This window comes from Apis laboriosa, unplaced genomic scaffold, assembly GCF_014066325.1.
Source record: "Apis laboriosa isolate Shangri-la unplaced genomic scaffold, ASM1406632v1 scaffold5_cov152, whole genome shotgun sequence".
NCBI lineage: Eukaryota > Metazoa > Arthropoda > Insecta > Hymenoptera > Apidae > Apis > Apis laboriosa.
This window is the reverse complement of record NW_025223857.1, coordinates 1,877,611-1,902,919: the sequence shown is the minus strand read 5'-3', so window position 1 is coordinate 1,902,919 and position 25,309 is coordinate 1,877,611. Positions and strand designations below refer to the sequence as shown.

The 25,309-nt window shown below is 22.1% G+C and overlaps 7 protein-coding genes across 9 annotated transcripts; 2 read left to right on the top strand and 5 right to left on the bottom strand.

The window, feature by feature from the left end:
* Positions 1–704: 704 nt before the first annotated feature.
* On the bottom strand, positions 705–5,034 carry LOC122717834 (VWFA and cache domain-containing protein 1). The gene is made up of 8 exons (XM_043942277.1): positions 4,560–5,034; positions 4,103–4,468; positions 3,856–4,032; positions 3,319–3,785; positions 3,057–3,258; positions 2,740–2,986; positions 1,626–2,659; positions 705–1,553 (listed from the first exon to the last, which is right to left on the bottom strand). The coding sequence occupies exons 1-8, from the start codon at positions 5,032–5,034 to the stop codon at positions 1,021–1,023; spliced, it is 3,501 nt and encodes a 1,166-aa protein (XP_043798212.1). The 3' UTR covers positions 705–1,020.
* Positions 5,035–5,156: 122 nt separating this feature from the next.
* Positions 5,157–8,129, top strand: LOC122717835 (transmembrane protein 64). Of its 2 annotated transcripts, none has more exons than XM_043942279.1 (5): positions 5,157–5,273; positions 5,775–6,058; positions 6,834–7,381; positions 7,451–7,612; positions 7,686–8,129. In XM_043942279.1, the coding sequence occupies exons 3-5, from the start codon at positions 6,851–6,853 to the stop codon at positions 7,848–7,850; spliced, it is 858 nt and encodes a 285-aa protein (XP_043798214.1). In that variant the 5' UTR covers positions 5,157–5,273; positions 5,775–6,058; positions 6,834–6,850; the 3' UTR covers positions 7,851–8,129. The 2 variants fall into 2 exon arrangements, with proteins under 2 accessions (XP_043798214.1, XP_043798213.1); XM_043942278.1 differs by having other exon boundaries at positions 6,785–7,381; positions 7,686–8,128.
* A 1,189-nt stretch (positions 8,130–9,318) lies between these two features.
* On the bottom strand, positions 9,319–11,334 carry LOC122718087 (alanine--glyoxylate aminotransferase 2, mitochondrial). The gene is made up of 7 exons (XM_043942777.1): positions 11,252–11,334; positions 10,971–11,155; positions 10,570–10,885; positions 10,283–10,486; positions 9,891–10,205; positions 9,528–9,779; positions 9,319–9,457 (listed from the first exon to the last, which is right to left on the bottom strand). Exons 1-7 carry the CDS (start codon positions 11,330–11,332, stop codon positions 9,353–9,355), a joined length of 1,458 nt encoding a protein of 485 aa, XP_043798712.1. The 5' UTR covers positions 11,333–11,334; the 3' UTR covers positions 9,319–9,352.
* A 664-nt stretch (positions 11,335–11,998) lies between these two features.
* Positions 11,999–13,393, bottom strand: LOC122718099 (evolutionarily conserved signaling intermediate in Toll pathway, mitochondrial; the record flags this gene model as incomplete). Its single annotated transcript, XM_043942794.1, has 2 exons — positions 12,481–13,393; positions 11,999–12,279 (listed from the first exon to the last, which is right to left on the bottom strand). Coding segments are annotated over exons 1-2 (1,149 nt in total), but the record flags the coding sequence as incomplete, so codon positions are not given.
* Positions 13,394–15,547: 2,154 nt separating this feature from the next.
* LOC122718016 (chondroitin sulfate synthase 2) lies at positions 15,548–18,527 on the top strand. The gene is made up of 6 exons (XM_043942647.1): positions 15,548–16,226; positions 16,299–16,606; positions 16,790–17,380; positions 17,467–17,742; positions 17,830–18,013; positions 18,093–18,527. The coding sequence occupies exons 1-6, from the start codon at positions 15,581–15,583 to the stop codon at positions 18,398–18,400; spliced, it is 2,313 nt and encodes a 770-aa protein (XP_043798582.1). The 5' UTR covers positions 15,548–15,580; the 3' UTR covers positions 18,401–18,527.
* Positions 18,528–18,965: 438 nt separating this feature from the next.
* Positions 18,966–21,260, bottom strand: LOC122718054 (ell-associated factor Eaf). 2 transcript variants are annotated; one of them, XM_043942728.1, is made up of 6 exons: positions 20,784–21,260; positions 20,358–20,589; positions 20,045–20,287; positions 19,520–19,794; positions 19,342–19,444; positions 18,967–19,258 (listed from the first exon to the last, which is right to left on the bottom strand). In XM_043942728.1, exons 1-5 carry the CDS (start codon positions 20,932–20,934, stop codon positions 19,344–19,346), a joined length of 1,002 nt encoding a protein of 333 aa, XP_043798663.1. In that variant the 5' UTR covers positions 20,935–21,260; the 3' UTR covers positions 18,967–19,258; positions 19,342–19,343. The 2 variants fall into 2 exon arrangements, with proteins under 2 accessions (XP_043798662.1, XP_043798663.1); XM_043942727.1 differs by having other exon boundaries at positions 18,966–19,444.
* Positions 21,261–21,844: 584 nt separating this feature from the next.
* On the bottom strand, positions 21,845–24,183 carry LOC122718090. The gene is made up of 2 exons (XM_043942781.1): positions 23,314–24,183; positions 21,845–22,524 (listed from the first exon to the last, which is right to left on the bottom strand). Exons 1-2 carry the CDS (start codon positions 23,471–23,473, stop codon positions 22,073–22,075), a joined length of 612 nt encoding a protein of 203 aa, XP_043798716.1. The 5' UTR covers positions 23,474–24,183; the 3' UTR covers positions 21,845–22,072.
* Positions 24,184–25,309: the final 1,126 nt, after the last annotated feature.

The following is a 25,309-nucleotide window of genomic DNA, read 5'->3' as shown; positions in this document are numbered from 1 at the left end:
AATAAAATTACATTTTTTTAACAATAATTATATACTTTAATAATTAAAATACTGATCAACATGTAAAATATTCAAAAAGTAGTCATTATATATTCACGAGTTACAAAAATAGTAAAAATTTTTATTTACTATACATATGAATTGGCAAGATGAAATAATAAGTAATCAGTCACATATTAAGTATGAAGTATATATATATATATCTGAAGAATGATTTTTTGCTATAAAAATTTGTGTCATTAATGAATAATCATTATAAATTTTTTTCAAAAATATTATTATGTATGAAAATGTATATATGTATTTAACGATTACGCGAATTTATATTATTCAATAAATTCTATTAAAAATCTTAAATTATGTAGCTTACATTACACAGTACACAAAGTCAATTTATGTTTTTTTTTGTAAAAAATATACAATGAAAACAAATTATGAAATAAGATATTTTATTTAAGTTAAAATACATATATATTTATTATATGTATTAATAATATGTGATATCTAAATTGCACAATTTGTTTTCAATTTTTTTAAAAAAATATATGATTATTTTAAGTAATACGAACACATTTACATTTGTTATATTGTTTTTAACTATAAAAATGTAAAAAAACAGTATCAAACATTACCATTGCGGTAAGAGTCAGTAATCATATTTAATTTCATTATTTATATTCACATATTTATAATTAAGTATTTTTGTTAATTTTTCTTAATGAATTAATAATATTAATTTTTAAAGTATTAATTAAAATAATAAAAAAATAATAAAACCTATAAGTCTATATCACTATATAAAGTGTTTCAAAATCATCGCCTGTCTACTTATACTATTCATTTTGAAACACTCATATCTTAAATATAATTTTAATATCTAAAAAAATTCTTTAAAATTTTTATAAATTTTTTGAAAATTAAAATTTGCTTTTTATACTATATTTTATATCAATTCTATCAAATTGAATTTTTTCTGTTGAGAAATGATACGAAAAATTTTTTGATAATTGCTTATTCTAATCAACAAAAATTTGCTTCCATATTACAATGAACGGTAACTGGCGCTAAAACATGATGAGGAGATCCTAAATGGGTTATTGGAGAAGGAAGACAAATAGATTGTCTTCTTAAATCAGGTTCAGTGTTATTACCAACTACTAGTAATGGTTCAGCAAATGTTTGTTGCTCAGAATCATCATGAGGTGTCATAGTACTATATCCATGATCACTATCACCTCCAGGTGGTTTTCTATAATTTGAAGAAACTCTATATGGTGATATAGGTTCTATGCTATCTCTTATAAAAGAATCTAAATTGTTTTTTGTTTGTTCCAATTCCATAGGTTCTGCATCGCCTTCTAAGTGAGTCATACGTAACATATCAGGTGAAGTATGTATGTGTAAACATTGATGTTCTAAACCAGACTGAACAGATCGAAGTCTATAACAAAATAGCATTAACCCTAATATCAACAGAAATGCTAATATTCCACCAGCTACAGGTCCAACTGATGGCCATTCACGTATTGTAATTTCTTCTGTTGATTGAGAATCTAAAAAGAATTACATTAAAAAAAAAAAAGAACAATAAAAAATATATATTGTATTTCATTACAATCACTTACTATAAGTGCCATCACTAAGTGGCATAAAAGATCCAAGGATGCCTCTAAAACATACAGACATATCGCTACAAAACGGTACTTGCAATGGTGTTTCTCCATCATTGTCTATGTGACACCATTGGCAACCTATAATTCCTAAACAGTCACTTTCCATTTTAAATATCTTACAATCAATTGATGGACACGTTTTCAAATTTGTAGATTGTATCCAAGACATTTGTGAATTTCCTCCTTGTTCATATGGTGCTGGGCAAGGTTCGAGATTTATTTCATTTATAGTATATTCTGCGCAATTAGAATAATATAAAGCACATTCACAAGGACATTCACATTCAGTTTGCTCCATTCTTTTACAATTTAAACACGAATGATCCATTGTACTACATGGACAAAAAGCTCTTAATAAATTACAAGTCACATTAACTATTCCTAAAAATATATTAGTTCCTGGTACAGCTGCTACTTGATATTTAACACAATGTTCACCATGAACTATATTTGTAAGAACTTCATCAAGAGACGTATTAAATTGATAATATCTTTGTACAGTACCATCTAAATAATTTATGCAAGCTTTTTTCTTCACAAATAGCTCATGATTTAATATATCATTTGCAACCAACAATTCCTTGTGAGTTAAATGTTGTTGTTCGATTTTACCAGTCGGTTCTAATAATGCTGGATGTGATACTAAATATCCTTTATCGTCCATTAGAAAACATTTTACCGTCAAATTATTACAAAATGGAAACATTTCTTTCAAAAGTCTTGAAATAAAACCTAAAGCTACGTCCATAGATACGATTGCAATAGCATCATCTTTAATAATTGATTCCGAATTACGATGAATGGTATGACTTAAAGTAACAATATATCCAGAACCACCAGCACCCAAATAAGGAGACGTAAAAACTAACTTTCCAGGATGCTCTAATGCTTTTCCATACCATATTCTTCTTTTAGGATCAAAACCAGAATCGAGCATAATTCCTGGATATATCTCTAATACTCCACTTACAACTCCAATGATATATCTATAATAAAGTAAAATAAATATCTAATTTTTTAAAATTCTGTTTCTTAAAATAATAATTTTAAAAAAATATAAATATACCTTCTTATGATAAATTTATTTAAAGCACTTTCTATATGTCTAATTTTAAAATAAGCCAACATTTGAGTCAACATAGCTACATCTGGTTTAACAGATTGATGTAGACCAGGATTAGCTAATAAGCCTGTTAAATCTTTTAAATATGCCATATAACTTTGCATTGTTACAGCAGTTCCAGTTTCTAACAATTTAAGTTGTTCTGTTGGGGATTGAAAGCACCATGGAGAAAGATAGACTACTCCCATTGCTAAAACATAAATGCATTTTTTATTCATTTCTTTTTTTAATTTTCAAATTTTTAAAATTTAATAACTTACATAAAGATAAAAGTTTATTATGATAAGTACAAAGAATCTCTTTATCGGTAAAACTATGCATTAAAAGATCGAGACGATGATGTAAAATATTCATTGACAATGTTGGTACTAATTTTCCAATAGATAATGTGCTTTCATTAGTTGCTGATATTAAGCATACTATTAAATCCGTATATGTTAAATGTTTCCATCGATACCATTTCTAAAATTTAAAAACTGAATCATATATAAATTTTATATATACTTATAAATATCAATATACCTGTTTGCCTAATTGTGTTTTAACATTTATAACACCTTCGTATTCTTCAATCATTATTTTTACAGTTTCATAACTAATATTTTCTATATGATGTAAATGAACTCTGAGCGGTTGATCTATTATTGTTTCCATTCTTGGGAAATCTTTACTAATCCAAACTATACCTTTATTATCAAATAGCACAGCATATACATGTGCACCAGCATTAAAATATGTTATATCATCAAGAAAATTTCGTAATTTAATATCTAAAGATATTAATGCTTTATTTGTAATATGCCCAATAGACAAAGTCATAGTTTTACTATACAAATCAAAATATGGATCAGACAAATAATAATCTTTCTTATGATCCTCAGAACATTTCAAGTCAGAAAATAATTTTGATACTTCAAAACCTAGTATATTTTGTGTAGGAAGAGTTACAATATCATTGTAATTCTTAATATTTGAATGTGATTCTTGATCTACAAAAAAAGTACATATACATATTTTCACATATAAGTGAAAAATATATTATTATATAATTCAACTTACCTGAAAGAATTAATATTGTTTTTATGTAGCCATTTACTTTTTCTGTAGAAATCATGTTTTTTATTTTTCGTAAATGAGATGTAAGCTTAAGTGTATTAGTTAAATGTATAAAAACTATTTCACCTTTTACATGTTGTAATAATTTATTAAAATCAAATTCTATTGTATCATTTGTTTCTAAAATTTGAACAAAATTTAAGTAATGATAAATAAAAAATTATAATATATATAACGTATAAAATAATACCTATTCTATTTAAACTGTGAATATAACGTGATAGTTGAAATTTATTAACATCTGTAGCTTTCAATAAACCATCCTTGCAATGAATAGAACTATTATTAGAAAGACCAATAACATTAACATGATCTGTATAAGACAACATATCAATTATTGTTTCTGCAGTTATTTGAGCTAGGGTAATATCTCCTTCAGACATAAACATAGCATGTTCAATCAATAACAATACATTCTTTTTTGGACAATATTGAGATAATAAAAGAGGTCCGATATTATGTCCTGCACTAGGTGGACCACACATAGTAACTGGATACATAAAAGGCAAGAGATGTAAATTTTTCCATTCTTGATTTCTCAAATGAATTGCCAATTCTAAAATAAATTAAATTAGATTGAAATTTATAAATTTTAAATAAGTTTGTTTAGTTGCTTAGATATATATAATAATAAATTGCTTAGATACCTTGTGCAATTTGTGAACAAAAATCAGCCAATCCATTTGATACTAAGTCTAATCCATTTATAGATTCAGAATATTCAAATAGATTTTCATTTTTTGCTAAGATCGGTTGTATAATGTTATAGCTCTGTTTTAAAACTTTTGCATAAGATAATAGTTTGTTATTTAATTTATCCACAAGTAAATTTAATTTCATATTCAAACTACTTGAGACATTCATAAACTCTATTTCACCAAGCATCTTCTGGAACGGCTTCAAACCAAGTTCTGCATCAGTAATTGACCGAAATTCATTCGACAATCGAATCACGATGTCTCGCAAACAAGTCCCATTAAGTGGTTCTGCATTTACCTGCTTTCGCAGGGTTTTGGCAAATTGACATTTTGCATTTGCGTTTGTACTCTCATCAGCTGAACTATGTACATTTATGGTTACTGCAAATCCTAATAGTAATATCCTCTTGACAAATTGACTCATTATGTCAAGCTGATTCTATCAAATATAAAATTTGGATGCACTGTATATTGTTACATTGATAGCTTGAAATCTAATTAAAATTATGAATTGGTATTAATGGTTATAGCACTCGATTAACAATAATTAATTCAAGCAAATAAATGAATAACCATTCTTTTCATTGTACACCTGTTTGTATGTAACCTGAAAAATTCTTTATACCGCCATAACAACGAGGCTACCGCAAACAAGGTTGACAAGTACGCAACTAGAAATATTACTTTCTTAGTCCTATCACTTTCTAAATGAAATCTAATCGATGTATTTTTAATATTATGAATATATATATATATATATTGCGGTTTTAAAAGCCACTGATTAATTCTTTCGGTATCATTTTTCGACTTTTTTGTTTTAAATTTCGTAAAAGTAAATATATACAGTTTTTAGAAAAATATGTTGTTATATAAATTTAAACTAAAAAAAAATATATAATACAATTTTCGATAAATAAATCAAATATAAAATTGTTAAATTTAAATGTATTTAAATAATAATAATTTACATATTCATTAATAATTAATGACCAAATATAACATAAAAATTTTATTTAAGAAAATTTATAGTATTATAGAAAGAATGATGCTATATTAAATTTGAAGAAATTAAAAAATATTTTCAAATATATTATTATTTAAAATTTCAATAATTTAAACATTAAATATAATATTATAATATAATAAAATTGTATTTTTTTATAGGACTTTCATTGATAAACCAGTAGTATTGAAAAATTAAATGTTCCTGCTTTTACACTGACCTATACTGCTTGACGTAAACGAGAATCATAAACGGATTTCAGTTAATATGTTTTATAAGTTTCTATATACGTAGGAGGCATTTTATTTCAATATTATTATATTATGTCATAAAAATATAATAGAGAAAAAATCGAAAATAAGACATAACATTGTTTATCTAATGTAATGGACAAATTAGAGAAAACTACGAATTACGAATTTTTTTATTATGATAGTGTTATAAGGTAAAAATAAATTTTATTATATATTGTTTGTATATTTTATTATGATTTTATAATTATGATTTATTATGATAGTTATGAATAAAATTATTTTTGTAATAGAAAATTTTTTTTTCATATTATGCGCTTGTAAAGAATAGATTTTTACATAAAAAATATATATATAAATATTTTATTTATAATATAAATACTTATAATAAATACTTGCTTATAATAAAAATTAAATAATTTAATTAAGCCTTATTTGCGATAATGTATTAAAATTAAAATTATTCTGATTATTATCATTTTTTAATATTTTTCTAAAATCTTAATATTATTTCTAATATTTTAAAAATATATTTAAAATTATTCAAATAAAGATTTTATTTATTTATATATTTATTATTATATATTGTAAAAAAAATCAAAAAATAAAAAGTTTACAAATTTATTATAAAAATTTATTTTTTATTCATAAATAGATATTTAAATATCAAAAAAAACATTTTATATATTATATATATATCTTAAAGATAAATATATAAATATATTTTTTTAAATTGATATTTTTTTCTCAATATTTATATCTATTTATTAATATTTTATTCATTATTTCCATCAATACTATATATAATATTGATAAGTCAAAAGTAAAGTTGATAAGAAATAAAATATATGTTATTTTGTACACTAAAGACATATATAGTTAAATATATGTAATCTCTTGATTTGATATTTCTTGAACAGGTTATAGCAAAAGAATGAGATTTAAATAATTTTTTTTTTTCATAATGAGGAATAAATATTTTGGACATGGATATAATTAATATAGAAGATGTGGAAACTGATGTTCGTTCATCTAAAAATTCTACTTCAATACAATGCAATTGTATTCATTCAAATTCAATATGCTATATTGCTATAACAATTGCTACTCTGGCTCTTTTGGGTGCAATCGTTTTTATCTGCAGAGATTATATTAAAGTGTTACTTTATTGGATTGAACATCAGAATATATGGATCGTTACTGTAATATTCATTGCATTGTTCACAGTGGTCTCATTCCCTATTGTAATTGGTTATTTATTTCTTATTATTGCCAGTGGTTATCTGTTTGGCATATTAAGAGGTATTGTCATGGTAGTATTATCTGCCAACTTGGGAATAGCTATAGCACATGTAACTCTTAGTTTGTTATCATCCAAATTACCTATTGGAACTCTTATGCAAAATGATACTGCAAGAGCAATTCTAAGAGTTATATCTGGATCACAAGCTTTCAAAGTTGTGTTACTTGCAAGATTAACTCCTATTCCTTTTGGTCTGCAAAATACAATTTTTGCGGTATGTTTTTTATGATTAATATTTAATAATATTAATAAAAAATTATATTAATAATATATAAATATTTAGATAAGTAATATGGGTGGCATTCAATATCATATAGCTAGTGCATTAGGATTATTGCCTGCTCAGATTATCAATATTTATTTGGGCAGTAGTTTAAGATCTATGCAAGATGTTCTTGAAGACAAATCAACAGCAGCAACTAGTTATATTGTCTTCTGTTTTCAAGTATATAAACAAATTAAGATTTAATTTTTTATAATATTTAAAAATACAAATAATTTTTTCATTTCAATTTCAGATTTTAATAGGTATTTCATTGATGGTATATGTTGTACAAAAAGCACGTAGAGAACTTCAACTAGCATTATTAGAGGCTGATCTTGCCTCAATGGCTGATACTTCTCATTATCTTCTTGATACATTACCAGATTCTAAAATTGTTTTAACAAATCTAATTGCCTAAAAATGGAAATTTTTTTTTGAAAATGAAAAAACTTTTTCATTGCATGTTTCATATTTAACAATTTTATTTGCTTAAAAAAAAAAATAGAATATTTAATAATTTGAAAAAATTTAATTTATTACAGCAAATATAATTATACATTCATTTATAAGAGAGATAGCTTATCTTTTCCATATAATATTATTATTGAAAGTAAATACTGCATTTTGTGATACAAATAACAATTAATAAGTGTTTTATTGAAAATAGTTTAGTGAAAATTTTTAAACAATTCGAAAAAATAGAGCATCATATTTATATTATATGTTCATATTATGTTCATATTATTTAGATTTGTGCCAAATCTTTTTTTTATATATTAATTATTTTACATTTAAAAATCTTCATGTATTGTTGTCTTTATAATTGAGTGCATTTATATTTGTTGATATATATTAATTTTTATGAATTGTTAGCAGTTTTGCATTTATTTTTGCTAATATATCTCTATATTATAATAAGTCTTCCAAAATATTTATTAATTTGAACTTTACATAGAAGAATTGATTAATTGATTAACTGGGAGGAAAATTAAAAGTCAATCAAATATGCAAAACATGAAGATTCTGGAATATTAAAGTAGAAAACAATAACTTATTTTATTTAAATAAAAATAAAATTTTTTTGTATATAAATTTAAGTTCTTTTTTATAATGAATATGTTATATAATTAGATTATATTTTATACAATTGCATTGTATAAAAAAATGTGCAAAGAAAGAATATATAAAACACAATAATATAGCTATACTGTACAATGTATTGAAAAAAAGGTTTAAAATATTTGTACAGGATATACATGATTTTCATGATATTCTATGAATGAATATGTATTTTTGTAACTGTGTTAAAGTAAATTAAATATAAAAAGATCATATAAAAATTGTTTAAAAAAAATCCAAGTATATATGATTTTAACTATTTGACTTCTATATAATATCTTAAATATAATGTACAAAATACAGAATATTAATTAATATAAAAAGATTACATAATTGCATTTTTTATGGAAAAAACAGAATATTCATATTATATAATATTTATATTATTATATAACAAATTATTAAATAAACTTAATACGCATTTGTTATTGGGAAGACTGAAAATATAATAATTGTAGCTGCAAATTTGTATTACTTTATCATTATATCATTATTCAAAATTTTTGTCATTTTTCTATTGTGTATATTATTATATTAATTTAAATTTAATTTTTTTCAAATTTAATTGATCTGTATAATATCATATCTATCATAGCTATATGTATTATATAGCCTTATTTCATTACATATAATTAGTAATTTTCATTGCTTATTTTGAATAACTATGTATATAAGATACTGTACCAATTTGATAAATTAAGATATATTATATAAAAAAAAGAACTGCATTGTACAAATGTAATATATATAATTATATTAAATAAAAGAAGTTATATCACATATTATTTTATAATTTTGTTTTTAACTATATTTTTTTTTATATTTTTCTAATGCTCTTTTAATAACTGCAAATGTAAAATCTGCATCCTCTTTTGTTATGCATAAAGGTGGTTTTATTCGTAATACCTATATATATCAAATATCATTAATATTCAGATAATAAGTCTTAAAAATATGTAATTATTATTTAACTTACATTTGCATGTAACCCTCCTTTCCCAACGAGAATTCCCATATTTTTAATATTCTCGAAAATCTCAAGTATGCGTTCAGATTCTAAGGGTCTTTTCGTCTCGGAATTTGAAATTAATTCAATTCCGATCATTAATCCTTTTCCTCTAACATCACCAATAATATTGGGAAATTCTAATAAAAAAGTACTCAAACGATTGATCAAATACGTGCCGACTATATGTGCATTTTGTTGAAGACCTTCTTCTTCTATGATCTAAATTATTATCATTTTAATTTATTATATTATTATTTAATATTGTATTGTTATACTTAACAATATTATAATGTAATTTTAAGAACTTATAAATAAATATAATATAATTACATCTAATACTGTTGATCCTACAACACATGCAAGTGGATTTCCTCCGAATGTATTAAAATGTAATGCAGAATTTAAACTATTGGCAATTTTGTTATTTGTAACTACCGCTCCGAGAGGAAATCCATTTCCTATTCCTTTTGCTAGAGTCACTATATCCGGTTCTACACCGTGACTTTCAAAACCCCAAAAATGTTCTCCCGTTCTACCAAAACCAGTCTGAACTTCATCCGCTATACAAAGACCACCCTTTTCATGAACGTAATTATATACTTTCTGAAGAAAATATTTGGGATATTGAACTGCTCCTCCTATTCCCTAAAAGTTGCGTAACTATTTGAAAACTTTTGTATTTTTAATTAATCGTAAACAAAATCAGGAACAAAAAAAAATACCTGAATACTTTCAGCTATAAATGCAGCTATATTATGCGAACATGGCAAGCTAAAATGAAACGATTCGTCAAATTTTTGAAAATATTTTTCAGAAGCTATACATTCTTTATCTTTACAATCACATTTTCTTCCTGTCACTTGTATAAGCGAATCTCTACATTTTGATCCACCCCAATTACCTCTATATATATCTGGATATATCATCTGAAATGATTTCATACAATTATTTACTTCTATTTTGAATTATTAAAATCTGATCAATATTAATTATTATTGATATTAATTACGTGTATATAACCAGGTGGTTGTACAACAAATGGATATTTCCATGTACTCATTGCTGTAGATGCTGATGTTCCATAAGTTGTACCATGATAACTGTTTCTTAATGAAATAATATTATGATTACGTGTATAAAGTCTAGCCATTAGGAATGCTAATTCATTTGCTTCTGAACCACTATTTGTTAGATATACAACTCTTAATTTACTTGAAAATTTATTTATTAACTTGTTTACATATTCATATAAACAAGGATGCATATAAGCGGAAGATACATGGTTTAATTTCGATGCTTGTTTAGATATAGCAGTTATTATTTTTCTAAAAAAAAAATATATTATTTTTTATATTTCTCAATTTTTGATCATATTTTTATCAATATATATTTTTTATTATATAGTCTTACGGATGAGAATGACCAACAGAAATAGTAGCAACTCCACCAAACATATCCAAATATCGTTTCCCGCGATGATCCCATAACCATTGCCCTCGACCTTCATGTATTAATAGTGGTTCTTTGTAAAATTGCTTCAAAGAAGGAGATATAATTAATTCGTATGCTCTTTTAATAAATTCATAATTTGTACCCTATATTATAAATAAATGAAATGTAATTTTTTATATATTAGTACATATTTATAATATAAAAAAAAATAATTTTTATATATAAATGAAACATTTTACCTTATAGATAGAAGGTGCATAATCACAATTAGGCATTTTTAAAAAATCATTTGATGTATTTGCAAAATTTCTTCTCTGCATAGGAAACCCTAAGATATTGTATTTTATTTTAAATATGTTTTAATTACAAAAAACTAATTGAATAATTAATTAAAATTTAATACATAAAAAAATACTTACATTTTAAATTTATAAAATATATCAAATTAGGTCGAATTGCGGTGATTCGTAAACATTTATTTAACATTTTTCTCTAAATTTTTAATAATTATTGAAATACAAATTCTATATTTTATATTTTCTGTTAAAAATTATTAGTAATTTACTTTTTACTTTTATGAACTTTGTATTGTTTTATGTTTGATGATCGAATATATACTATAAATGTTATCCGATTATGTATGCATAAATCTAAAAGTTAACGAATTTATTTTCATATAAATATTCATGTATTAAATATACATATAAATTCGATTCTATATATATATATAAATGAGGTCAAAAAATTTATTTTAAAGTATTGATATAAAAATATTCAAATATTCTATTGTAAATATTCATATTGAATAATATTGATGTTATTTTTAAACAAAAATGAATCCACATTATTTTAATTCACATAAAAAAATTTTTTTTAAAAAAGATGATATTAAAAAAAAATCATATTATTATTGCTGTACAAATAAATTTATTTATAATCAATTATTTACATAATTATTTACATATAATGTTAATTTACATTTTTTCTATTATATTTTTATCTTGAGATATTTGTTTTTTATTAGATATTTTATTATTTTCAATATATAATTGTTGATTTGAAAGTGATTTTATTTTAAATGTTATTGGTATTTTTTCTAAAATGGGATTTATTTTTTGTAGACATCTTATCCATGATAACAGAGAATCTTTGGAAGATGTACCTGTAGCACAAATTGCATAATATACCCCATCTTCTTGTTCATGTGTAGTAACAGGTATTTTAAAGTGATGTTTTTCCCAAAATGGAATTTGCAAATGAGATACATCTAAAAATAATATATATTTCTATTAATTAATATATAATTATATTATTGTTAGTATTATATACTATATAATATGCTATAATATTATATAATATTAGATAGTATTATATAAAATTATTAGTATAATATAATAATTATATAATAATTATTAACATAATATAATAATGTATATTTAACATAAAACTGAAATTTTTTTTCTTTTACCATGATAGTCTTCATAAATGATTTCTCTTTTTATTGGATCTCCTTTTAATACAAAATAATTAATATAATATTTATCAACCCATATCATAAAAGGACCTTCTACAATTAATGATTTATTAGTTGGTTGTACCGCAAGAAGTTCTTGTTGTGATCTACTCATAGAAGATACAATCCATGTATCATCAATTGCATCAGGTGCATCTTTTGTTTTAAATATAATAGTATTAGCTTGTACATCTACACCAGATATTTTTGTTATAGCAAATTTAGCAAGTTCTTTTGGATCTATTGGTACCGGCCTGGGTACTGGCCAAGGATTTAGTTCAGAAAACTTTGGAAACCAATAAAATATGCTCCAACATTTTTTTATAACTAGATTCTTATCACCAAAAATACTTATAATCATTTGTTGCATTTCAAAATCAGGGATCACAAAATTTTTTTCCATTTTATTAAGTATATGTAGAGCTACATCTTGATGTTTTGCATAATAGTAAAACATAGTTTGATATTTATTTTTTGGTATATATTTGTTTTTTGGAAATATATCTAACAATTCCTTGTATACTTCTAAATCTTTATTTACACCAAATTCATCCATATATTTTAAAGCAGTTAAAATAAATTGCAATTGTCCTTTTCTAGCACGATCATCTTTTTTATATATATGTATAATTTCCAAGAAAGTTTCTTTCTCTTTTCTTTTCACATTAAAACGATAAGGTATAATTTCATTCTTAGATTCACTTTTATTATATAAAACTTGTTTTATATGAAGATTATTAACAATGGTTAATCGTATATTTTTATGTTTTTTAATGATTAAAAATTTATTTGATAAAACAATATTTCTCATTAATGTAATCATATTATTAATTTGTTTAAATTTTATAATATTTATTTAAATTAATTTATAAATATATAAAAATATATAATAGGTTATCACTGTTTTTCTTCTATAATCTTTTTAATATAGTCAATAAATTTGATATATATATACATGTAAATAACATTGTAAATACGTTAATATTTATATAAATTGCAATATCAATTTATTAATTAATATCTAATATCATAAAATTTTGAAGAACATTTTTTAACATAGAACAACTTAGCATTTAAGACTTTGTATTTGTTTCGAAATATCAATTGCGTAAAAAATCAGAATGATATTTTTTACTATTTAGAACGAATAATTATATTCAATTTAATCAGAGAATTTATAAATTTTAAAAATAATTTCTTTAATAGATTCTCTTATAAATATTGTCATATATTATGGATATTTATAAGCATCAATAGAATAGAATCATATCTTGAGCACATAAATTTTGCAGAATAAATACAAACAAATAGTATGAATGATGAAAAAATGATAAAAATAGTACTTCTTTATATAATCAATCATCAAAAAGAAAATTTCTAATATTAAATAGTCAAACTTAATAATTTTTTAATAATTTTTTAGTATATATACTTAAGCAACTTCTAACAACTTTTTAGGTATAATATATATAATTAGATGATAATAAATTTAAGACAAAAAATTCTTTTATTAATAAATCTTTATTAATTAGTTATTAATTACCATGTACTCTAAACTTGTAAACTGTGCTTTGAAATATAGAAAAAATACAGAAATATATATTTTCTTCCATATAAGTAACACACTTTCTTTATTATCACTTTTATGTTGCTCTCCTAATAATCATAATAAAATATTGAAATCATCTTCTAAATGCTCTAAATGAAATACATAAAAAAAAGAATAAAAAATAGTAGAAGAAAAAGAGTAAGAATTGATAATTATTGTCATTCTTATCAATTAATATTTCTTGAAAACTAAAGATATTTCTTCAAAAACACATAGAAATAAAAATTGAAGATCAGTTCTTTTGAATATTTTTAGTAAGATGATTCTTTGAAAAAGATATCTTTGGCATTCAAAAGATGGCATTGATCATCAAATTTTACCCTATTTCTATCTTTTTCCCATTATTTTTTATTCTTTCCTTATATATTTCAGTTGTGATAGAGATGGCGCTGATTTCCATATTTTTAATAAATTTCTATCCTTTTTCCACCATTTATTTTCCTTGTCTATACTTGTTCTGCATGTGATTACAAAGGAGGTACGGAATGTTAATTGAATTAATTGACTCTTTAATTGTTTTTCTTTTAAAATTAGAATATTTTAATCTTTAATATAAAAAATATAAATATTATATTCTCAGTTTTACAAAGTATCTCTAGATCTATTTTATAATGTATTTTTACGCAAGGCAGCAGCAGCAGGATTATATATATATTTATATGTTTATTTTAGCAATAAGAGAAATAGGAAAGAATCTTAAAACATTTTATAAAAAAATGATGCTCTAAAATAAACTAAAATGATAAGAAATTTTAATATCTTTGGAATAAAAAAAATATGCCTTGAATATAGATTTATTCTCAATCTTGTATTTTGAATAAATACAGATAATAAACAGTATCTATTATAATAATATTATTATTATTAGTATTAAAATATTTTTATAGAAAATAATTTTAATGAATCTTTTTCAGAATCGTTATAAATATATATATATATGTTATAATACAAATATTTTGTATTTAATTTAATAGAGAACGAATGTTATAAATTTAAATTATCGTATTACATGTCATATATTGTTTATTATTAACGAAACGAAAAATTATAAATATTATATAAATATTAAAATATCGTTAATGAATTATAAATTTTTATTTTTCTAATCTTATTTAACTATAATGTGTAAGTAATTTATTTTTACAATAAATTAATTTATGAATAGTGGAATATGTTTTAATAGTGTTATTAAATTTTATATTATAGATCACTATTAAAGATAGATAAGAAGATTTGTGCATATAATATTTAATTTAATTATTTGTATATTTAATAATAAAAAATAAAAATTAAACATAATATATAAAATCTGAATTATGAAAGAAAGAAATATTTATTCTTTGTAATAAATATATATTATATTATAAATATTATATTATTCTCAATAATTATCAATAAATATTATATTATTTATATTCATTACACATGACTAAATATTATTAAAAAATGAATCCTATGCTAAAAATATTTTTAACTCATTGTTGGGCAAATATATATTTAATAATTGGAATTAGTATAGGCTTAAGTCTTAGTATGATATTGATACCAGTCAATATAAATAATTATGATGGAAACACAGAGTATTTAATACATTATTTAAATTATCAAGAAGATTTAGATGAATATGAACCAAAAATAAATGTTAATAATAAACCTCAACAAGCACAAAAAGTATCTAAAGCATTAGTACGTCCAAGATATTATTCCACAGAACTTGGTATCAGAGAAAAATTATTTATAGGAGTCATAACAAGTCAACAATATTTATATAGTAGAGACACAGCAATTAATAAAACAGTTGCTCATATTGTGGACAAAGTACGATACTTTATTTCTATACCTGAAGGCACAAAACCTAATGTTACTCTTCCTGGTATAGTTGGATTTACAGATACTAGAACAATTTTAAAGCCATTTCATACAATGAAATATATAATTGATAATTATTTGGAGAATTATGATTATTACTTTTTAATCAAAGATATAAGCTATATCAATGTTAAAAAATTAGTAGAATTCGTTAATAAGATTAGTGTAAGTCAAAATGTTCATGTGGGTGTTCTTGGAGATATTTCAACTTATTGTTCTTTAGGTAAATTAATTTATACATTAAAACATTGCTTTATTTAATATTCTATTAATAATAAATTATTATATTTTTCAGATTCAGGAATTCTTTTGAGTAATTCAGTAATACAAGAATTAAAAAATAATTTAGATTGGTGTGTGAAAAATGCTTATTCTGATTCAGATGACATTAATTTTGGACGATGTATTGTTCATTCTATTTCAGTACCTTGTTCTAATAATATACAGGGACAAAAATTTTTATATACGAAGTTGAAATCAACATTCTTATTTGAACAAAATTTAAAAGAATTAGTTAGAAATGAAGAATTTCTAAATTCACTTGTAATATATCCAATATATGATCATCTATTTGTTTACAAATTGAATACATATTTTGCAACAGTAAGTTTTTTATATATATTAAAAATTAATTATCTTATATAAATAAATATGCTTATTATATAGACTATTATATAATACTGACAATTATATGATATAATAATTATATAATTGTACATATTGTATTGTAATATAATTTGAGATTTATGGGAATAAATTATAATTTTTATTCATTAATGGTTTTAGGTAAAAACTATTGAGATTCAAAAAAAAATTTTAAATATTCGAAAAACAATTTTAAATATGCAAAATTTAGGTCCTCTACAACAACGTAACGTTTCTTGGCCTATCGGTAATCAACCAGGAAATAATGCCATTGGACGTTTCGATATTTTACGATGGACATATTTTAATCAGACTCATCTATTTTTGAATACTGATTTTTCAACTATACAAGAATTAAAAACCGATGTTAAATTTGATATAGATCGAATAATTAATATTACAGTCGTTAATATTATTTTTAATAGTCAAATTGCATTAAAATTCAATAAATTATTGAATGGGTATCAAAGATTTGATGCATCTCGAGGAATGGATTATATATTAGATTTAGAATTTATCAATATTAGTACCAAGAAAACATTAAGAAAGAGGATTGAAGTGTGTAAACCACTTGGTAAAGTTGAAATTTTGCCTGTTCCATATGTAACAGAAAACACTAGAATAAATATAATATTAATTATAAATTTATCAAAGAAACAGGATGCATTGAATTTTTTGGAGCAATATGCTTTAGATTGTATGGAAAAAAAGTATAAAACTTTTCTTATGATGGTTAGTATTTTTTGCTAGATATTATTTTAGAAAATCTTTTATATATATATATATATTTCTTTTGATATTGTTAAATTGTTATTTAGGTTCTCTTATATAATTTTGACTCTGCATCAAAAGGTCGAGAAGACATATATTATGAAATTAAACAATATGCGCTATTTTTAGCTGAAAAATATAAAAAACAACAATCAAAAATTACTTGGCTCTCTATACGTTTACCAAATATTATAACATCTGTTAAAATAAATCAATTGCTGAATATTGCTGTTACAGATTTATGTATGAGAAAGTTTACATCTGAAAGTTTGATACTTTTTGTCGAAACAGGAATACAACTTCGATTGGATTATTTAAATAGAGTATATGCATTATTAAAAAAATTACTATTATTATTATTATTTAAAAAAACTTCATACATAAAAATTAATCAAGCATTTAATATTTAGGTTCGTATGAATACTATTAATCAATATCAAATATTTAGTCCAATACCTTTCATTGAATACCATCCTGATATAGTACATATAAATGATGTAAAAAAAGTTAATACAGATATTAATCGAAATTATGGAAAATATGACGAATATAATTTTAATAATATCGCCTTTTATGTCAGAGACTACAATATTAGTACGTATATTTTTATGATTCCTATTTCATAGATTTTCTTTTTCATTTTATAATTAATAAGTTTATTTTTTTTTTGCAGTGAGAAAAACTATTGAGGCTAGCATTCCAATAATACATTCTGATCGAGATATTCTATCAATATTAAAACTTTCACAAAATATTCCTGTTAGTTCTTTGTTCGAAATGTTTGTTTCTTTCAGTAACGTGCATACTTTACGCGCAATTGAACCAGCTCTTAAAATAAGGTATACAAACATTACTTGTGTCGATAACACTAATATCAATATGTTTTGTACACAATTAAAGAATCGTTATTTGGGTCGACGTAGTCAACTTGCTAGATTGATTCTAGATTATCAAACTTATAAACATAGTTTACTAGCATAAATTGTATATGCAAATGCTATCAAAAGTATTATCAAATATATTATTTTGATGTTAAAAATGATTTTGTAACTTATATAAAACAAAAATTTAAGTAATTTTGAAAAAATTAATAAATAAAATCATAAAATTCTATTATATTTGACGAAAATTTATATTAAAATAATTTATATATATATATTATAATAAAGATTAATAAAAATATATTATGTGTGTGTGTGTATGTGTGTGTGTATAATAAGAGAGATTTGTAATATAATAGATATTTTATTAAATTTATACATTCTATTTAAATAAATATTTTGTAAATAATACAACCAAAAATTTAATTTTTGTTTTTCACAACACATCATATATGATTTTATATTTATAAGAAGATTGTAAAGAAATGTGTATATTATACACACTTATACTATATATAATATTTAGATTTAAAAAATAATCAAATTGAAAATTATAATCAAACATTTGCCAGTTTCTTAGAAAAAATATAAAAACATTTTGGCAAGATTTTTATAACATATAAGAAAATAAGGAGATATATAATTATACTAAATATTAGTCAATAATTGTACAATCCCTTAATACCTTATAAATAATATAGTATATTACTATTCATTACACATTTCATATATTTTTTTGCATAAAAAGCAAAAGATTTATATATTATAACTTACTTCAACACTGAATATATGGAAGATACTATCAAGTTTACTATACACGTTTTGTGTATAATGTGAAGTAAAATTGAATTGTTTTATTTCGTCTAAATCCTTCAATATAACAGAAAATAAAATGTTGAAAAAATAAACTTTTTGCAGTGAAAAGATCTTTAAAAGATCTTATTAATCCTCAAAATCACTATTCAATAGAAATATATTTGTTGATATTATTAATATAATTAGATTAATATAGAAAATTATATATAATTAAATATATGTTACCATTAGGTACTATCAGATTCTGATTCTGATAATTGTAAATCATCATTTAGAAGATTATCTGGCATTAAGCATGTGGGAGACGAAGCAGTACTATTTAAATGTCCTAAAAAGAAACATAAAAAAAAAATTATTTATATTTACATAAAGATTAATAAAAATAATTATATTGAAAATATACCATTGGTTCCTGTTAAAACTGGAACATTTTCAGTGTCTGAATCACTATCTGAACTTTCTGTAGAACTACTTGAAGTAGAATCACTAAGAGCACCTTCATCGCTATCTATAGTTACAGAAGGTTTTATAATAGTAGTATTATTTGTACATGATGACCTCGAAGAATTTGTAACAGGAAATGATCCAGTTGATGTTAAAGGACAGTCATCATTATCAGAACCAATCATTGGTAAACTGGCCAACACTGAATGTGCCACTGATGGTTGCACTGGTGAACTAAAATTCTGTGTGTTTTTAATAAGTTTAAAAAGAATCTTAATATATTAATATGACATTACTATATAACCAAGATTTTAAATTAGTTTATATTTTTTTAAAAAATATTTCAATTTTAATTTTAATTTTAAAATTAAAAATATTTAAATTATAAAAAAAAATAAAAATAAAATCAAAATTTTCTAATATTTCTTTGCATTTAAAATATATTTACTATTTATTTATTATTTAAAATATATAAAATATATACCTATTAGTTGAAGTAGAAGGTGGACTTTTGCCATGATATGGAGAAACTCTATGAGGGCTATATTGTTTTGGATGTAATTGAATACTAGGTTCTCTTTTTTTACCACTAATAACTTTTGATCTTGTTGTTGTTCTTCCATGTGTAGGACTCTTTTTAATTTCTACTGGAGTTATAGGTCTATTGCTATTATTACTATTATTACCTCCAGAAATTCCTAAATGTGATTGAGACTTTGGTTCTGTTCTAAAATATAATATATGTACATGTTATGATTCAGCATATTTTAAAAAGATATTTTAAAAAGATTACATACCTGGTTTTTTTTACTTGGATATTTGCTGTTAATTTCTCCAATGTAATTTCTCCAGTAACTCTATCAATTATCAGAACGCATTCCTTATGGTAAGGCCTTTGAGAACCTTTAAATACAGTATGAGGAATTCCAGCACCATCTAAATGTGGAACAGTAACTGTCATCATATTGTTTGCTCCAACATCAACTCTTGCTACTTTGGAAACATCAACACTTGCTGGTTTAAAATCATCTATAATCAATATTATAGTTATTAATTACTTATTAATTAATTATGTTTTCATACAACATTACTAATCAATTATGTTTTCATACAACAATCACTATATTTCTTGTATTTTTTCAAATATATAATAATATAAAATAAAATAATTAAAAATATATTTATGAATTTAGATTATAAATTTAAAAAATTTATATACTAACATTTTAAAGTATGAAATGCCGTCGACCTATTGTTTGTAAAGCTTGGTCCTAATTTGAGTTCCCGTATTTCAGAACCCAAACCAAGCCGCTCAGCCATGTCACGTCCGATTCCTTGAAAATTTGTTTCCGCGAGAGAAGTAACCGATTTCATTGAATATTATTTTATTGTTCTTTCTTTCAAGAATTTAAATAAATCAGATGTTAAATGCAATATTATATATAAAATTCACGAGCAATTGAGATTTATTACTGCACGTTTTATTCGTTACTTTGCCAAAATATGGATTTAATCAGTCAACCTTACCAGACAAGAAGATTCTGTATTCGCAAGATCTGACGTCACTCTCATTTAGAAATAATAAAGGGAGAGAAAGCTGGAGGAAGTAATACGAGGCGATTATCACGCCACCTACCCCGATGCGTATATTAAAATACGTTTTCACGCGATATTACCGCCATAACTTTGTCATATTATCATATTATCATAGCATTGGATTTAATATTATAATTTACAAATTTGAACAAAATAGAATTGTTTAAAATACTTTATTAAGAAATTTAATTTTCTATTCATATAAAAAGTTTATGTATTAATAATAGTAATTTTTCAACATTCTAGAAATTTCTATCTAGAAATTTTCATTTTGTGATTTTAGGGAATTTATCGTACAAGACTTATAAATTCAAAATAATTATATGTAAATTTTATTTTCATAAATATATAATGCTGCATTCATATTGCTTTTTGCAAATTATTTTCGTCATTATTCTCGTTAATAATAAACATTTTTGCGAATAGCAATTAACATCAAATTGATTAATGAACATAAAAATGTTTATTCAGATATATTTGCTCATGAATTCAAAGCGTATATATGTTTATAATGTAACTATAGTTCAATTATGTTAAGTAATTTCTCATAATTTTCATACGACATACTAATAAAATTTTTAAATCCACTTTAATTTTTTAATAAATATTAATTGTTTATTGTTTTATTATATTTGTTTTTCGTATAAAAATTTTTTTTTATCATATTGACGTTTTCTATTATAATTTTTTTTATTATTAAATATATGGCTATAAATAAATATTTTCCAGATATTTTTACAAAAGAGATATGTAAAAATATGTAAAAATTAAATTATCCAAAAACTAAACAAACAAACCTGTAATTGTTTGATCTGCTCTTCAGCTATTTATTAGCATCATTACGAACCTAGCATAAAAGGTATAATATTATATTCTTATCATTTTATATTCTTATGTTATCATATATATATTCTTATCACATTTCATTCAATGTCAAAACCATAAAAATTTCTACAAAACAGAGAGAATATTGAGTTAGATCAGTACTTGGGATATCATAATAATAACAAAATTCATCAATAAAAAAACGTTCAAATATATACGACATAACTAAACTAATAACATTATAATTATTGTTTCTCAAACCAATCAACATAATCATTAATAATTGCAGAGTAGTAATAATATTTATTAATAATTGATGCCTTCTCATTTGGTTTTCTTTTCGCTTTGGTTGTAAATGAAAAAATACTGGCAAAATGCCCAATGAAAGTATTATAAGTCGGATTTTTTCACTAATCCCATATCCTTGTAGGATACCACCAGTAAACAATGCCAATGGTATAACATCCACTATCTTAGAGTACCAATCATAAAAGATTCTTAAGTATTTTATTATATTGGTTCCTGATGTAAAAAGTGGAACTCCTGGAAATAACATTGCTAAAATAATATAAATATAATATGTTTTATATTATATATATAAATATTATTATTATTGTTGCTATATTTTATAATATGAATTAATTGCTTTTACAGAATTTTAAAATTTTATAGAATTTTAAAATATCTCTATCTAAGATCTAAAATTCATAAAAATATTATAAAATATCAAATTTGTTTATGTTTATTGTAATTTATCATTGTTATTGTTCATCTACATTTATCTTTATGAAATTTCATTATAATACTAAAGTATAAATAATAAAAATATTATTTGTAATATTATAATAAGTAATATTAAAAATTTATAAGATTTTAGAATTTATATTACATATATATATATATATCTTTAAAATATAAATAAAATTAGTATTATTATATTAATTCTAATAATATTTAATTATATATTAATTATTTAAAATTATATATCAATAAAAAATTTATTCTTCAAAAAATATAAATAATTATTATATAAATGACATTTTTTATATAATTATTTTTTATATATTTCATAAATAGCATATATTTCATGGATTATAATATTATATATATAATATATATGTATATAATATATATTTTATTTTTTAAGTTTTATATTTAAAAATTAAATACTTTCTTTAGTTTTATATTAATCTTCAATTTGACTTTTATTAATTTATTAATATAAGATATATTATTAGAAGATAATAAGATCTATACAGATAATATTGCTTCAAAAATATGCTATGCAAATGTCAAGATATAAAATATATTTAATTATCAATATATTCTTACCAAATCTGAATGTTCCTACTATGGCATGTGAAAGTAGAATTTGAAAGGCACGAAAGGACCAGATACTTGTTTTATCATATGTATTATTGAGAGTTTTCATACAACAAAGTGTCACAAAGAGTTTCACTAAATGTGCTAGTATGCTGCTCGAACAAATCATGGTCAACTTTTGATTATTCACAGATACTGTTTTTTGACTTAATTATTCTGAATAATATAAAAAGTTGAATAATATATTAAATTTGATAAAAATTTCCATGCAATTATAATATGAAAAAGTGCTTTTATGTTTAATTAACACAGTTCATAATTCTTTTATAATTTATTAAATCCTAAGTAAGGTTATATATAATCAGATCTTAGGTAATTAAACATTATTTCTTAACAATTTGTACGTATCTTTTCGAATTTGTTCAATTTCATTATAACACAAATATAGATGATGCATGAATATTATATTCTATTTAAATGATAATAAATCTACTATGTAGTATCATTTATTTCATTTAAGTTTTTAAATGTTCAATCACTCAGTCTTGTCAGATAGGATTTTATATCGAAATTTGATATCACATTTGGAAATAATAGAAAAAAAAAATTAAGAAAGATCGTCTATCGAAACCCGTATTAAAATACTTTTTCACGCGATATTAAATGTCATGATTTTCGTTGTCGTAACATCATATATCATAATAAAAAAATTCAATATTATAATTATAATGCAATGACAAAAATTATTTAGTGTTATAATCGTAAAAATCATATTTTATTGCTGCATGAAATATATTTTAATATACGATAGATAGCAATCGCATTATGTTACTACGAGTTAACTTTTTCTCTCTCTATTATTTCTAAATAAAAGAAATGTCCAACTCAAAATATAAAGCCTGGTCTGACAAAATTATTTTCACTATATATTTTAATTTATCATATAAATATGAACTTAATAAATTTAAAACTAATTATTTAAATTAATAAATTTCATAAAAATTTCTTGTATAACATTTTTATTAAATTTTTATTACTACAATGTAGAATTTATAATATATATAAATTTATATAATATAATTTATAATAAATTATATAATTTATATAATAATATGTTTTATTATAAAAAAATAGATGACTTTTTTTTAAGAATAAAGAAAAAAGTTAATAAATTATAAAAATAATTTTGTGAATTATATTTTACAAATAATGTTTAAGAATATACTGTATGTTTTATAATATGTTTTATATAATGTGAACAAAATATTATAAGAAGTGATAATAAAGGAAATGTAGGATTAATATAAATAACTATAATTATATAATTGTATATAAAATAAAATATAAGATTAAATATAAGTTTTGGCATTTATTCAAAAAAATTTTTAAGCAAATGGGAATAATGAGTCTTTTATGCAAAAAAGGAGAAGACTATGATGGAAGTCAATATCTTTCTTTTATTTAAAATGACGTGACTGACAATACATTACTGATGTGAAGTGTTGACGCTTTTATTAAAAGTTTTGCAGTAGTACTGCAGTATTTTTACCCTTGACAACTTGTAATCGTAGTAAATGTTCGTGCGTATTCAATATGAAATCATTATACTATGCTAAATTTTATACAATCTTTTATATTAGAAATTTCAATTTTTGTGGTATTCTAAAAAGATTTACCAATGAATTGCAATTCATGCTTTTTATTTTTTAAGATTATAAATAAAAATTGATTTATTTTTGCATAATATAAACGAAATTATATATTTCTATAATTTAGTGAATTTTTTATATAAATAAAAATAATATAAGCATAAGAATAATATAATGATAATTGATATAGTTAATAAAATAAATAAAATGATATAATATGAAAATGATTTAATTATTAGAATTAATGATTAATTAACTTGATTTTAAATATTTGGTTTATAGAATTCTAAGTTTTACCTAGAGAGTGCTGCCATCTATTAAAAATTCACAAATTACAATTGACTATATAAATCTTA